At 40.3% G+C, this 15,345-nt stretch overlaps 1 protein-coding gene across 1 annotated transcript in view; it reads left to right on the plus strand.

Moving 5' to 3' along the window:
- SLC44A5 (solute carrier family 44 member 5) overlaps positions 1-15,345 on the plus strand; it is a 189,986-nt gene that overhangs the window by 127,128 nt on the left and 47,513 nt on the right. Inside the window, 2 exon segments of the mRNA XM_043491317.1 lie at positions 1,324-1,397; positions 13,243-13,327. Coding sequence (XP_043347252.1) covers positions 1,324-1,397; positions 13,243-13,327 — 159 coding nt within the window.

Raw genomic sequence — 15,345 nt, forward strand, 5'->3', positions numbered from 1 at the left:
TGGGCCTGGGCTCCCCCTCCCCACACACCTTTGCCCCCTGTTTAATCACTGAGACTGGGAGACAACAGAGACTGTGCAAGGAAGGATAACTTCTCCTCACCTCCCTCACTGGCATATGATGAAAATGGCTCAATAGACTGTTACCCTTGTCTCTAGAGAGAGAAGGGTTATGTTGGAGGGTCACAGTGAGTCTCTGAGGCTAGCAAAATCCGCCAGGAAATGAGGGACCCACAGAGGCAAGGACAAAGCTTTGTCACAGTAATCATAAATACCATGTGTACAAGAGGGTTCTGACAACAAGAGATTTATAATTAAAGTATTGCAGTTTCCTAGTTTGCCTTCCATTAGTATTTTTACCTGAGATATCTTTTATTAAACACTGCACCATTTAACAGCCACTCTCTGGAGGGTGAGAAACTGAGCCTCAGTAAAGTATCAGAATTAGTGTGAATCAAAATGTTAGCCTTACATTTTAAAAGGTTTAGTGCTTCTGCTGGTGTTAAGCGAAGGAAGCAGGTGACCTTATTTCCATTCATTATTTATCCATTTTGTGATACCAAATAAAATCTAATCTTCAGATTAAAGCTCTCCTCATAACTGTAGCATGCTGTCATCTGTTCACTGGGCAGACACTCATTACAGGGCCCTTGAGAAAAGCTTCATCTGTGACAACAACAGCAAACGATAGCTTAAAGCAGCAGTTCTCAACCACAGGTCCCTGGGGGGCCATGAGCAAGTTTCAGGGGGTCCGCCAAAATAAACTAGAGAGCAGGGCCAGCATTAGACTCCTGGGGCCCAGGGCAGAAAGCCGAATCCTAAGCCCGCTTCTTGGGGCTGAAGCTGAAGCCCAAGACCCTTCTCCCCAGGCTGAAGCAGAAGCTTGAGCCACTTAGCTTTGTGGGGCCCCTTGTGGCATAAGGCCCTGGGCAATTGCTCTGCTTGTTACCCCTTAACACTGGCCTTAGCTTAACAAGGCATCAGCCCTCTGCCTCCTGGGAAGCTAGATAAGTTCAGACTTAGAAGTAAGGCACAGATTTTTAATGGTGAGGGTAAGTAACCATTGTTAAAACTTACGTTGGGTCAAGGTGGATTCTCAATTGTTGACAATTTTTAAATCAAGATTGGAAGTTTTTCTAAAAGGTGTGGTATATTTGAAAAAGGAATTAATTCAGGATAGTCCTGTGACCTCTGTAATACAGGAGGTTAAACTATATGATGTCCGTGGGCCGTTCTGATCTTATAATGTATGAATCAATCATTTACAAAGGAGGAGTTATTTTGGACACCTTTCTAATTCTTTAAAATTTTCCCTTCTGTCTTTAGGCACTGTACGGATATTCTGTGCTGTGTAATCTTCATATTCGTCATTCTGGGTTACATTGCATTAGGAATTTTGGGTAAGTAAACACAGATAAGGTAGTGGCTTCTCTTGCAGGGGAAGTAAATAAGTGAGTCATTATTTTTAATTGAAGAGTCCATTTAACTTTAAACTTTCTAGTTGATGAGCAATGTGTTTCCTAGAAGGAAATCATGAATCATCTGCTCACATTAAATATCTGTTATAATCAGGGAGAGGTTAAAAATGATGTGTTTATTGATGAAAAACCCAAAGTAAAATATATGCAGGTAAAAATGCCATGGTTCAATCATTTTGCTATCATAAACTATAATTGAGACAGGAAAATCCTGGCGCTTGTCACTTGTCAAAAAATAAAAGCTAGAGAAAAACCTTTTTTTTAGAGGCTTTGCATTCTTTAAAATATTAGGGAGAGACTCTATGGGAGCAATGAATAGAGCAGAAATAACTTCATTTAATTGTAGGACACAAAGCTGTTTGCTTGTCAGGATATTTCGTGGTATCCGTTTTAGTTGGCTTGTCTGAGAGAACTTTACTGAGAGTATCTAAATGAGTATGGCCAAATGCCAGCTACCATAAAAGTACAGTTACTGTGTGTTTGTATATTTGGCTGAACTTAATTTCCTAATAAAAGACCATATGGCCCTGGCTTCGACACAAGAAATGTCATCACTCTCTTTTTAATTCTGTGTTAGTATTTTCTCTACTGTACAAAACCAACTGCTATTGTAGTGTCAGAAGATGACAATAAGGAAGATTGATTTAACACAACCAGTAGAAATCAGTAAGTATACAGGAATGTACATCATCCTCTCATTAGCATATACTGTTGGCACAGTATCCCAAAAGTCATAATTCATTCTCTGTGTCTCTTCAGCTCTCTATCTCTCTCACTTTATCTTGTAGTATTTAAGCACTGAACAGATAGTTAAGATGTTGCTTCTTCTCTCTCCAGGTGCTCGTGTGTGTGTGTGTGTGTGTTCATTCCCTTGTTCACACATACAGGTTGTCCCTTCGTGGAACATCATGCTTTCAGAAAGGGGGAAAGGGAAGGAAATAAAGTGAATACACTTGCAAGCAATAACAGTCAAGGGAGTCATTGCAGTTGAAAGGTAGCACCACATACTGACCCCATAACAGGCAATTGTGGTCTAATGAATGGAGCATGATGCTGACAGGCAGGAGACCTGTGTTCCACTCATGATTATGTCACTAAGTTGCTGTGCAACGTCAGGCAAGTAACGTAACTGCTCTGTGCCTCAGTTTCTTTATCTGTAAAACCAAGATAATACCTACCTTTGTAAAGGGCTTTGAGATCTATGGATGGAAAAAAATCTGTATAAGGGCAAAGAGTTAACTAATAAGCTATTAATACAGGTCCTGTGCCTGTGTATCATACATGGATCCAATACTTTAATGGTTTCATTAGCTGTGGGATTCTCCTGAGGGACAGTAGTGGACAGAGGGTGAGGGAGAAGGGTGTGTCTAACTGTAATTCATGCATTATTTTGTCACATTCAGACTAGCTTGTATGCAGTCCTTTGGCTTCCTTGCACAGGTCAGACTATGATGCTTCCTTAACATAGATGGCATCCTTCTTCTGGATGGGGATCTGTCTGGTCTGTATCTGCTGCTGCTACTGAAGTGCGTCTGAATGAAATTTTGCATATGCTCTCTCATCTCATCTCTGCCTCCTCTTTTGATCCTGCTGCTTGTACTAGTTGTTGTAGAGTGATGCTACGATCCTAGTTGCCCCTACTTTAATTGCCCAGTTACATTGTCTGTACCTCACTGGCCTCTTGTTTCATTCCAAGCTGGTACCAGCACTCATTTGACGAGCGAGTGTGTGTGTGTGTGTGTGAGAGAGAGAGAGAGAGAGAGAGAGAGAGAAACTCCACTCAGAGTTACAATAGACATGAGGAACAGTTGTCTGAGCATGGATATTATATGTGTCATCACAGAACTGGGTCAGAAAGCGGCAGAAAGAGAGTGCTAAATCCTGGCACAGCAACAGGACTGCCCTCTGCACATACAGACCTGCCAAGCCTTCCACCTGAAACAGGAGTATCCCACATTTGGAATATTTTACTTCCCTGTTCCCCCTTTAATGTTCCACCAGCTCTTCCTGCCCCCTATTTGCTCAGCTGGTGTGTTACTATTCTGTTCCAGTCCTTCTTTCACATCTCAGACACACAGCCTGAGTGGAGGAGCTGGGCTCAGATCATGGGAGCATTTCTTGTTCTCTTTAATACGTGAACACTCCCCTGACAGGTGAGTGACCCCTACTCTGGATGTTGTGTTGGACAGAGTATTGGCATGTTGTCAGACAGAGAGAGGCAGAGGCAAGCACTGGCAATTTGTAGTTGTGCAGCATTCTTGTACATTCAGATCTTCCTGCCAGCCTGTACAATCTCCCTCCAGCACTGCACAAATCTCCCTTAATCCTTTGGCTAGACTTCCATGGCAGCTGTGCATATGCCATTTCCAAACATCATGTTCTGCATGAAATATGTAAATAAGCTGAGGGAGGCAAAAGAGGACTGGTTGGCCAGATTCCTCTCTTCCCTGACTCTGTGGCCTCAGAAAATGGGATCAGTTTGGTGTGTGGTGGTGAATTTGTCCGTATAGGGTACATTTGCACACGCCTTAGAATCCTATTAGGAAAAAATAACTTCTAACCAAATGCTTAGGTATAAAACATTGTGGGGTTTGGAATCCAACCATGGATCCAGACCCAAATTTTGTTGCTGGCCACTATTTTTATCAGTGATGGGTGAACTCAAATTTTTGCATCTGAACACTCCTATTACATATCCAAATCTAAACCCCACATGATGCCTGCTTTTTCTTTGTCCTCAGATTGTAATTCATCATTCTTTTTACTCTTATTTTAAATGAAAGATGGGATTAGCGTGGGTCCTACTCCAAAGGCCAGCCCTGCTCCAAATGCATGAGAGTCAATAAAGTTCATATGAAGAGAAAATAGATTATAAATCAGTTCTCTGTCATGAGTTATGCCTTAAGCATCTCCTATCCTTTGGCTTATTATAGAAATAAAAAAGTTGATTTCCCTGGTTTCTTGACTATGTGAGAATAGCTTCCTCATTTCACATGTCATTTGGCTGGATAAAGAAAGGAAATACTCAAACTATGGCTGTTGATTAATGGCAGTTAACTCACACGATTAACTAAAAAAAATTAATCGTGATTAAAAAATGAATCATGATTAATCACACTGTTAAACAATAGAATACAAATTGAAATTTATTAAATATTTTGGATTTTTTCTACATTTTCAAATATATCGATTTCAATTACAACACAGAATACAAAGTGTACAATCCTCACTTTATATAATTTTTAATTACAAATATTTGCACTGTAAAAAATGATAAACAAAAGTGTTTTTCAGTTCACCTCGTACAAGTACTGTAGTGCAATCTCTTTATCATGAAAGTGCAACTTATAAATGTAGGTTTTTGTTACGTAACTTTACTCAAAAACAAAACAATGTAAAACTTTAGCGCCTACAAGTCCACTCAGTCCTACTTCTTGTTTAGCCAGTTGCTAAGAGAAACAAGTTTGTTTACATTTGCGGGAGATAATGCTGCCCACTTCTTAATTACAGTGTCACCTGAAAGTGAGAAGAGGCTGTTGCATGGCACTGTTGTATCTGGCGTCGCAAGATATTTACATGTCATATGCGCTAAAGATTCATATACCTCTTCATGCTTCAGCCATCAGAGGACATGCTTCCATGCTGATGACGCTCGTTTAATTAAAAAAAAGCGTTTAATTACATTTGTGACTGAACTCCTTTGGGGAGAATTGTATTTCTCCTGTTCTGTTTTACCTGCATTCTGCCATATATTTCATGTTATAGCAGTCTCGGATGATGAACCAGCACATGTTGTTCGTTTTAAGAACACTTTCACTGAAGATTTGACAAAACGCAAAAAAGATACCAATGTGAGATTTCTAAAAATAACGACAGCACTCGACCCAAGGTTTAAGAATCTGAAGTGCTTTCCAAAATCTGAGAGGAATGAGGTGTGGAGCATGCTCTCAGAAGTCTTAAAAGAGCAACACTCTGATGCGGAAACTATAGAACCCAAGCCACGAAATAAGAAAATCAACCTTCTGGTGGTGGCATCTGATTCGGATGATGAAAATGAACATGTGTCGGTCCGCACTGCTTTGGATCGTTATCGAGGAGAACCTGTCATCAGCATGGACGCATGTCCTCTGTAATGCGTTGAAGCATGAAGGGATATGTGAATCTTTAGCATATCTGGCATGTAAATATCTTGCGATGCCGGCTATAACAGTACCATGCAAATGCCTGTTCTCGCTTTCAGGTGACATTGTAAACAAGAAGCAGGCAGCATTATCTTCTGCAAATGTAAAAAAAACTTGTTTGTCTGAGTGATTAGCTGAACAAGAGGTAGGACTGATTGGACTTGTAGGCTCTAAAGTTTTATATTATCTTATTTCTGAATGCAGGTTTTTTTGGTACATAAAAATGCATACATTTGGTACATGCTTAATAGCGTGATTAATTGCAATTAATTTTTTTAGTTGCTTGACAACCCTAACTCAAACCCATCAGTTGGAGCTGCTATTGGCTGAAAATCTGTGGCTCACTTTCTACCCTCAGCTATGTGTGCACAACTCCCACTGGCCTCAGCGAGACATGCACTTCAGCCCTCTTGAAACACGTATAACTTGGCTTGGTGTGTGTTTCAAGAGGGCTGTGTGGGGTCTGGGTAAAAGGTAATCAAATCTCCTTGAAAGATCAAACTCAGTGATTTATGATAATATCCTATCTCCATCCTGCTTCAGTGGTGCTTGCTGTTGAATGATTATACTGAACAGAAATATTTATTACATGAGTTATTCCTTGCCATAATTATGTTAGCTTTGCGATAAATGAAAGGGGGGTAGCTCCCTTTTATGACACCCAGCCAACCAGTTAGCTATAAAATCCCTCTTGGTAGCTGTTCTCTACTTGCTTTACGTGTAAAGGTCTAAAAAGTCTGACTGCATGCATAGGTAAAAGAAAGGGAGTGGGCACCTGTCCAAAAGAGCCAATGGGAAAGCTAGAACTTTTTAAAATTGGGGGGGGGGGAATTTTCCCTTTGTCTGTCTGTTCTCCAGAGAGAGGGGACAGAGCAGAGACAGGGCTGGGACAATGCTGTAAAAAGCTTTAAAAGCAGGTATGACAAATCATCAAATCATATCTCTAACTTACTTATCTGAAACCCCAGATATGTAAGTAGTTCAGGGAATGTCTATGAAAAAAACATTATTAGGTTTTTTCTTTTATTTCTTAATGGCTTGTGGACTCCTCTGTGCAAACCCCCAAATGCTTTTGTTTTGCTTGTAACCTTTAAGCTGAACTTCAAGAGAGCTATCTTGATGCTTAAGTTTTGTAATTGTTTTTTTAAGATCTAGCAAAAAAAAAAGTCTAAGGTATTTTCTTCTTTTTGTTTTTAATAAAATTTACCTTAAAATAAAACAACTGATTTCTTTTGTTTCTGTCTCAGCTCTTCCCCAGAGGGGGTGTGTGAAAGGGCTTGATGGTACCCCACAAGAAGGAATTCCCCAGTGCGCCATTCTGGGTTCCAAAAAGGGGGTTTTTTGCATTTGGGTGGTGGCAGCATCTACCTGTCCAAGGTCAGAAAGAAGCTGTAACCTTGGGACTTTAATACAAGCCTGGAGTGGCCAGTATTAATTTTTAAAATCCTTGCGAGCCCTCACCTTCTGCACTCAAAGTGCCAGAGTCGGGAATCAGCCTTGATAGATTAAAAAAGAGGACCAATTTAACATTGAATGAAATTTTTATTCCTTAAAGAACTAATTCAGTCCTTCCTATTTATTTGGGGGATTTTTGGCTTATCAGGGAGAGACTTTAAAAAAAAAATCTATCAGACCGCCTACAATCTATGGTAGTTTTCATTCAGCAAAATGCATGTGAAGGACAGATAATGAATTATCATAGAAAGAGCTCAAGACGTCAAAGGATGGAGTAATTCAAAAGGAACAAAACTGAGTATGATTTAGATTTACTCCTGAAGTGTGGTTCATATACTAATCTGATCAGCCTCCTGAAGAGTTTCTGGTAGAAAGAGAAATCACTTCCCCCCCGCCCCACCTCCAATCAATAGCTTCACCATGTGTAGTTCAGATCCTCTTAGAGCAACATTATTATTTGCAATAGCAAATTTCTCCAGATGTCGCTCTTACATTAAAGGAACAATGATGTTTTTATCCTTTATTGCGCTTAGCCAAGCCAAGAATTATGATCGTGTATCAAAGTAAACCATCTGCATAACTTTTGTAAAACTTACCCTCAAGAGTCCACTTCATGATTATAAATTCTTCTGACATTTTAACAGAATTTTGTCTTTTAGTAAAGGATTGATGGATTTAGAGTCTAAATGGGAACTTGAGATCATCATGCTTGTTCTTCATCTAAGATGTGCCTTGCTCTTCATGTGATTTCCCTCCCCACCCCCGAATTTCTATAGCTCCAGCTATGAAAGACTTATTCTTCTAGAACAGAATTCTTCTGATTTGTGTTCAGCGGCATAACTGGGAACTAACCACTGGGCTGGTAGACTACCTGTGAAGTAGTGAATAATATGTTGCTTATGTAGTAGTCCTGCTTCTAGGAATGTTTATGCAACAGCAGTGTCATCAGCATGGGTTTACAAATTCAGTATCATATGTCCTATTATCTGCTTCACTGCATTTGTAAATTGTTTGTGTTAAAAAGCCATAAGCACAGTTGGGTAGGCCTGTTCTTCCAATATTAAAACATTAAAAGCATACCTTGAAGGGAAACAAAATAATGATATGAAAGTCTGTATTCCCAAAAAGCACACTGTTGAGGGAATGACTCAGATAAGCTAAACAGATTTGCAGTTATTTTTTAAATGTCAGTGGAAACAGTTGTGCTAATCACAGTTTCTCCTTGACAAGGAGTTTTCCACTATTTACATCCACTGACTCAACCATACAGCCAAAAAAAAATGTATTTGATAAACATTTAAAATGATAGACATTAGCCATTTCTGATATTGTTCTTGTGTATATCAGTGACAGGATAATGACATAACTTCAGCCATCCTGAATGTGGATCCCTGTTTGTCATCTGCTTTGCCTGTGTCATATGCTGCCCCACTGCTACACTGACGGCTAACTCAGCTGGGTTGGTTGATGTATTTGCTTCAGCCCAGCTGTGTATGCCAGCATTCAAACTGTGTGATTTTACAAGCATCAGACCACGCACAACCTTTTGCTGGCATAAAAGTTCTATATACTTGGATTCCATTTCATTTAGTACTTGATATTTGGTCACCAGTAGGGCACTGCAACAAATAAGATTCAAACACTACTCTTTGAGGCTAATCATGATAATAACCTTTCACTGTCAATGGAGGCTGCTGATTTAGGTACAATTCTACATTGAATAGGATAGGAAATGGAATATTTATCCTATGGGATTCTTTTCCCATCATTGTTCTAACTCATAAAGAAAGTAATAGTTGGGTTTTTTTTTCTATTTTCTGCTGCAATATTAATCAAATATTAAATCTCCATTCTCTGTAACAGACCAATTCTTCTCGGTTTCTCTCTGAAAATTAGTTGAGATGTACTTTCCCTACTTCCACCCAGCAGATATGATTTCAATCTAAAGGAAACCAATTTTATAGCAAACCCAGATAAATCTGTTTTCTAAAGCTGTTTTCTAGATAAGGGGCCCACTTTTGATCCCAGTAAAGTTGACGAGAGCTGACATAGACATGTTGACATAGAAAAGCTCGTTTACCGTATTTTTTTAAACCAGGTTCATCCAACACTGGTTTAGTGCCTCAATATGACTGAGGCCTTAGGCTTGTAGGAAAGCTACAATCAAGAATCAGTAGGTAAGGGCAACTGGATGAAGGCAACTGGACAAGAGTCCCCAAAGACTGGAAATACAGTTCAGAATACTTCGCAGAAACAAAAGTATGAGCAAAATGTCCAGCACTTGTACCTCACTAATTCCCACTAATGCACAGGAAGCCCATTGCAAAGGATCACATTTGGAGAATTAGTAAGTTAAGGGCCTAATCCAAGCCCAGTGAAACCAGTGAGAGTCATTCCAGTGACTTCAGTGGGCATTGGATAATGAGAAATGATAAAACAGTAAGGATAATACTGAACCAAATGTACTTTGTTTATTTGTATGTTATTGTATTGCCAATGATGTTTCAGTGCATACAAGTATCCAATTTTTGTCATCTGCAAGCTTAATTAGAAGACATAAAATTCTCACCGATGAAATTTGCAGATGACACAAAAAATGGGGGAGATGCAAATAATGAAGAAGACAGAGCCTTCTGGATTGCTTAGCTGAGTGCAAGCAAGGAGTAAGCTGCTTTGATACAGCTGAATGTAAATGTATACAGCTAGAAACAAAAAATGTAGGCCATGCTTGCAGGATAGGGGATTCTGTCCTAGGAAACAGTGACTCTGAAAAAGATTTGGGGGTTGTGGTGGATAATCAGCTGAACATGAGCTCCCAGTGTGACCCTGTGGCTAAAAGATGCAATCCTTGGATGCGTAAACAGGGGAATCTCACATAGAAATAGAGAGGTTATTTTACCTCTATATTTGGCACTACTGTGATGACTACTGTGTCCAGTTCTCGTGTCCACAATTCAAAAAGGATCTTGATAAAGTAGAGATGGTTAAGAGAAGAGCCACAAGGATTAAAGGATTAGAAACAGGCATGTAGTGATAGTCTCAAGGAGCTCATATATGGGTGACTTGATCACAGTTTATAAACATCTGCCTGGAGAAGAAATATTTTATAATGGTCTCTTCATTGTAGCACATAAAGGTGCAACATGATCCAGTGGCTGGAAGTTGAAGCTAGAAAAATTAACACTGGAAATAAGATGCACATTTTTAACAGTAAGGGTAATTAGCAATTGGAACAACTTACTAGGGATCGTGGTGGATTCTCCATTACTGGAAATTTTTAAATCGAGATCAGATATTTGTCTCAAAGCTCTGCTCTAGGAATTATTTGGAGTAAGTTCTTTGTCCTGTGTTACACAGGAGGTCAGGGTAGATGATCACAATGGTGATCTGGCCTTGGAATCTATGAATCGATGCTTTGTAAAGGTAAGAAAGATCCTTACGGCAAGGAGGACAAAGAATGATCTGTTGCAGGATGGTCAAAAAGGGAGCTGCCATCACAGAGACCATTTATGATGGAGTCAAACATTTTGCTTTTGGACAGACAGCAGTGGGGAAAATGGGTTGCCTCATGGGCCACTAGGCACAGGAAATTCTGGATATGTCTACACAGCAAACAAAAACCTGTGGACTGGCCTATGCCAGTTGACTCAGGCTGCGTGGCTGTTTCATTGCTGTGTAGACTTCTGGGCTTTCACCCAGTCCCTGCTATCACAGGCAGCCTCCTTACAGCTCTCTGGTCTTTGCTGAGCAATGGGGAGAGGGTTGATTTCTCTGTGTGTAAATGGTGTTCTGAGATGATTAGCAAAATTATACTGCAATTTTTGTCTTTTTTTTCCTAATTGTGTGTGGGGGGGGGGGGAATAATTGTAGATAAAATATCCTACCTAGGAAGGGGATATTGTTGGCAGTAGCAGATAATTCCAGATTATCTATACAATGCAGAAGTTTTGCTACTGAAATCTCAGCACTACTTTGAATCTGATTTGACAGGCTTTATCCATGCTGCCTCCTGCTATGCTAGTGTGAGGGAAAATACAGTCAAGAAGGGAACAAATGGTTTCTTTTAGTAATTTTCAAATACTTTTATAAAGTAATTTTTGGCGGTGGAAAGGTTGATAAGAAAACCCATCTAAGAGCATACAAATAAGGGATTAAATCCATTTGATGTAAGCAGAGAAACTGATCCATTTGGCCTTGTCTTTTAACTGCATGAGATGCAGGAAAATATTAAAGAACACTCTCTTGTCATACAGTCACGAAGGAGGAAGGCATACAATATAACACAGAAACAGACCACTCACTCAAAATTTAGATTATTTCACAAGCCAAATGTATATACATCTTATGTAGTAAAGACTGACTATATGGATTCACATAAGGAAGATCATGTCTAATAGATTAGGTCACATTACTGGGTGAAGTCAATGGGACTTCTCACCGGTACAGAATTTTTGTACATTGCAGAATCTGGGCCTTAATAGATAAGGGAGAACATAGACAGAATTTATTTGAATGGCTAGAAAATATTTGAGACCAACTAGCAGATTATTTTACAAACTAAAAAACATGGTGTAATTGAGACATATTAAAATGAATTTAAAAACTACATAAGATCCAGAAACCAAGAGTTGTCAGAAAATAAAATGATTTAGGGTGAAAGATGCATAGCAAATTCTGAGTTGGTATACAGCAGTGCAGATATATTAAAGTCAATGAAGGGTATATTGCAGATCTAGCCCATAGTCTGCAAGGATAAGTATTACATGTACTGTTCTGTGATTTGCGGAGGTTCTCTCTCTATTCCACCCACCACCGTTGTATCTAAGTGCCCCTGCTACTGCAATGACCTGAAGGAAGATTTAATTTCTAGTGTGACTAAATTTAGCACCACAAAATCAACAGAAAAGTGGGGCAATTATAGAGGAACAAGTTCAAAGTAATTTGTATAGATCAGGGCCTAAAGTGGCTTCTGACATTCAGTGTACACTCTGAGAGGTGGAAACTAGGGGCTAAAAATAATCATAATGGCAATAGCTTCCTCTCCACACTCCAGAGCAAAGAAAAGACTGGGGAATGATCACAGTTAATAAAACTAAAGCCAACCACATTTTGCAGCAGTTGTATTAGTAAGCCAGATTTGGGCATACTGTGTGGGCTAATATCCTGGCACCATCCTGCACTTGTAAGGTAATATTTAGAATGTGAGGTGAAGTTCTGATTATTTTGTTATGGGGAGGATATAGATAGAAATTGTGATAACCAAGGGCAGTCAAAAATTATTCAGAGCTTACTGGGGAGTTGTGAAGATTAGTCAGGTCTGAACTGTATCGCTTAGAAAAAAAATTATACTAATGTTGATTTTCCTAGTGGTGTACTAGGTCCTGAATGGGAATGGATTATGCTAATGTAAATAAACAGTTTGAGAAATGAGATTTTTCAGGAGCAAGAAATCCTCACCTGAAGTTGAGGAAGGAATAGAAGCAGCATCCTCCAGTCCAGGCTGAGGTTCTGTACTTGTACAGTTGTGTCTCTATTTCTACGTACTGAACAAATCAGCATAGCCAGCCACAGCGCTGAGAGCTGAGCAAGAGGTTTTATATCCTGAAAGGGGGGTTTGCATCCCTTGTTAATGGGACTTGATGTCCACTAGATTGTCATCACCAAATCTTCCCTTCTCGCACACCCATATAACCCCATTTGTTTCAGTGGGGTTGTGGGTATAAGCAAAGGCTCAGTTTGGTCTGTGAGGTTTAGCTCCATAGTACAGTGTGGCTTTAAGCCAACAAAGCTTTTGCAATGTCTCCTCTTTCTCCTTTTAACAACCATTATTTTCTAAGTGCATTACCTCATATTCTGGCCATAACCCAGATGTATGTGTGTTGAAGGATAAAAGAGAAATGTTTTACTGATTCATCCATATTTTATTTTATTTTATTTTATTTTATTTTTTCATTAAGAAATCTACTGTTTAAGGAAAATCAATTGTCTTAAGTAGCTATTGGGAGAAGTTAAAATAGTATATGACAGGTGGTGCATTTTAATTGCTAGAGAATTTGAATTATTAGCAGGCTCCTGCTGGATACTTGGAATATGGTGTTAAAAGACCTGTCTCTCTCTTTATATGTTTTTAGCTTGGGTACATGGTGACCCCAGGAAGGTGGTCTATCCGACTGACAGCTCTGGGCAGTTCTGTGGCCAGAAGGACACCATAAATGAGTGAGTACTCAGAGCAATCATCTGGCTTTATTTCTCATGAGGCAGGCATGAGAAACAAGACATCAGCCCTCTGCCTCCTGGGAATTCAATTGGGAGGCTGGAGAAGAAGCAACCTCCACCCCCACCTTACTGTATTTATTCCAATTAAGGTTTCTGAAAAGCTCAGTTGATCAGTGGAAATTTAGACCTGAGTTATTACTGTAATGCAGCTGTTTGCATAGTATGGAGACTGAATAGTAAAATACTATTATGAAGTATGGCTTGTGCCATTAAGTGCAAAGAGAGCCATATTTTAAAGTGTCTTTATAAGAGGTGAAGACTCTGATTAGCTGCCACTGGTTTGACTGCTCAAGTTAGGATATTTAACTAATATGCCCTCTGAGAAATCTTTATGTTCATCTCTGGGGAGGAGATGCTAAGTACCAAACAGCAGCTGAAAGTAACAAGAGCAAGCTCTCGCTGTCTGCTGCTAGCTACCTGCTGTCTTTATGCTACTAGAGAGAGGGATGTGTGGTCTGAGCTCAGGTCTGGGAGACAGACAGCTCTGACACTGAATCCCTCTTTGGCCTTGGTCTAGTGTCTTAACCCAACTTTATTTTCCAATCTCTTAAACATGGGTGGCAATTCCTAGCTCATCTGAGGAGCTGCGTGGATTAGTTAATCTGTTAGTATCTATGAGGTACTTGCAGATGAAAAGAGCTATATGGGTCGAAACATTATTTCTATGAAAACCGAAGTTGGAGCCATGAAACCACATTACAGGAAAGGTTTTCCTTTTTTTAAAGTCTGCATTAAAACACCCCTCACTTAATTATAACTGATATTAAATCCACTTCCATGCAAGCAGCAACCAAAAGCCCACAGCTGATACAACTCTTCTGCTGCCTCTTTTTCCTCTTTCCTTTCAGCTTGCAGGGATGGAACTGAGGAAGCAAATTTCCAAAGCCCCAACCAGAGTGGCTTCCACCAGGCCCCTTGCATGGGGATAGGGAGTGGTGTGGAGGAATGCCCAAGATAGTGTCCCCTCCCAAGGCAGGGAAGGGAGCAGAGGAGAAGTTTGGAGGCAGTCTGTGCCACTTGCTCTTGCAGATTCCTGCATGGAGCTGGAGAAAGCTGCAGAGAAGTGGCCAAAAGAGTTCCACCTTCCCCTGCATAGGGAGGCAGAACTGTCCAGAGGAATTGCCCCAGAGTCCTTGGGGGATCAGGAGAGGCAACTGGGCCGGGCGCCAACCCTTCCATGGGCCTGTGCAAAGCAGTAGGGAAGCAGGATCTGGAGAGTCTCTCTCTCTCTCTCTCTCTCTCTCTCTCTCTCTCTCTAACACACACACATACATGACCCATTGTAGGGCTTAGGTAAGCAGAAACAGGTAGTGACATTGGTGGCTGGGGCTTTCCGCCCCTTGGAGGAAGCAGAAGGATTCTTTTGCATTCATCCCATTTTCTGTTGTCCATTGTGTGTGTTCTCTCTCTCTATCTCTGTTGCTATGTGGCCACTTTCCTCTGCCATACACGTTTAATCTTTGTTGTCTCTTGTTAATGTCACCAGCCATCAAACACATCAACATGAGAGTAAAACAATGTGTTAATGACATGGGCTATACTGAGTAGCTCACAAAGGGTACATACTCCCAGGGAACTCTTACAGAGCTATGATATTTCAGCCCAAAATGTTACTCTGTTGATTTGAAGAAATAACAGCTAAGGATTGGGAGTTATATTTGCAAGGAGTGTATGACTATTTCCTTAACTAGTACATGACTGAACGTGTGTGAGTGAAAACATCCTGACCTTTTAAACTGTTAGGCCAGATGAGCTACTCCCAATTGCACAGGGAGTTACCGTTTGCAACACTTACGTGTTATGGGCAAGAGTGGGCCTTGAAGGCTAAAGCCATGCAGTGAGGTGGGAGATAGCTGTATTGCAATGGGGGAATCTGTCGGAATTGCATGCCGCAGGGGATTTGCCATTACGTTTTGCAAGGCTGCAGCATGCAGTCCTCTCACACCCAGCTAACTTTG

This window comes from Dermochelys coriacea, chromosome 8 (genome assembly GCF_009764565.3).
Source record: "Dermochelys coriacea isolate rDerCor1 chromosome 8, rDerCor1.pri.v4, whole genome shotgun sequence".
In the NCBI taxonomy this organism is placed as follows: Eukaryota; Metazoa; Chordata; order Testudines; family Dermochelyidae; genus Dermochelys; species Dermochelys coriacea.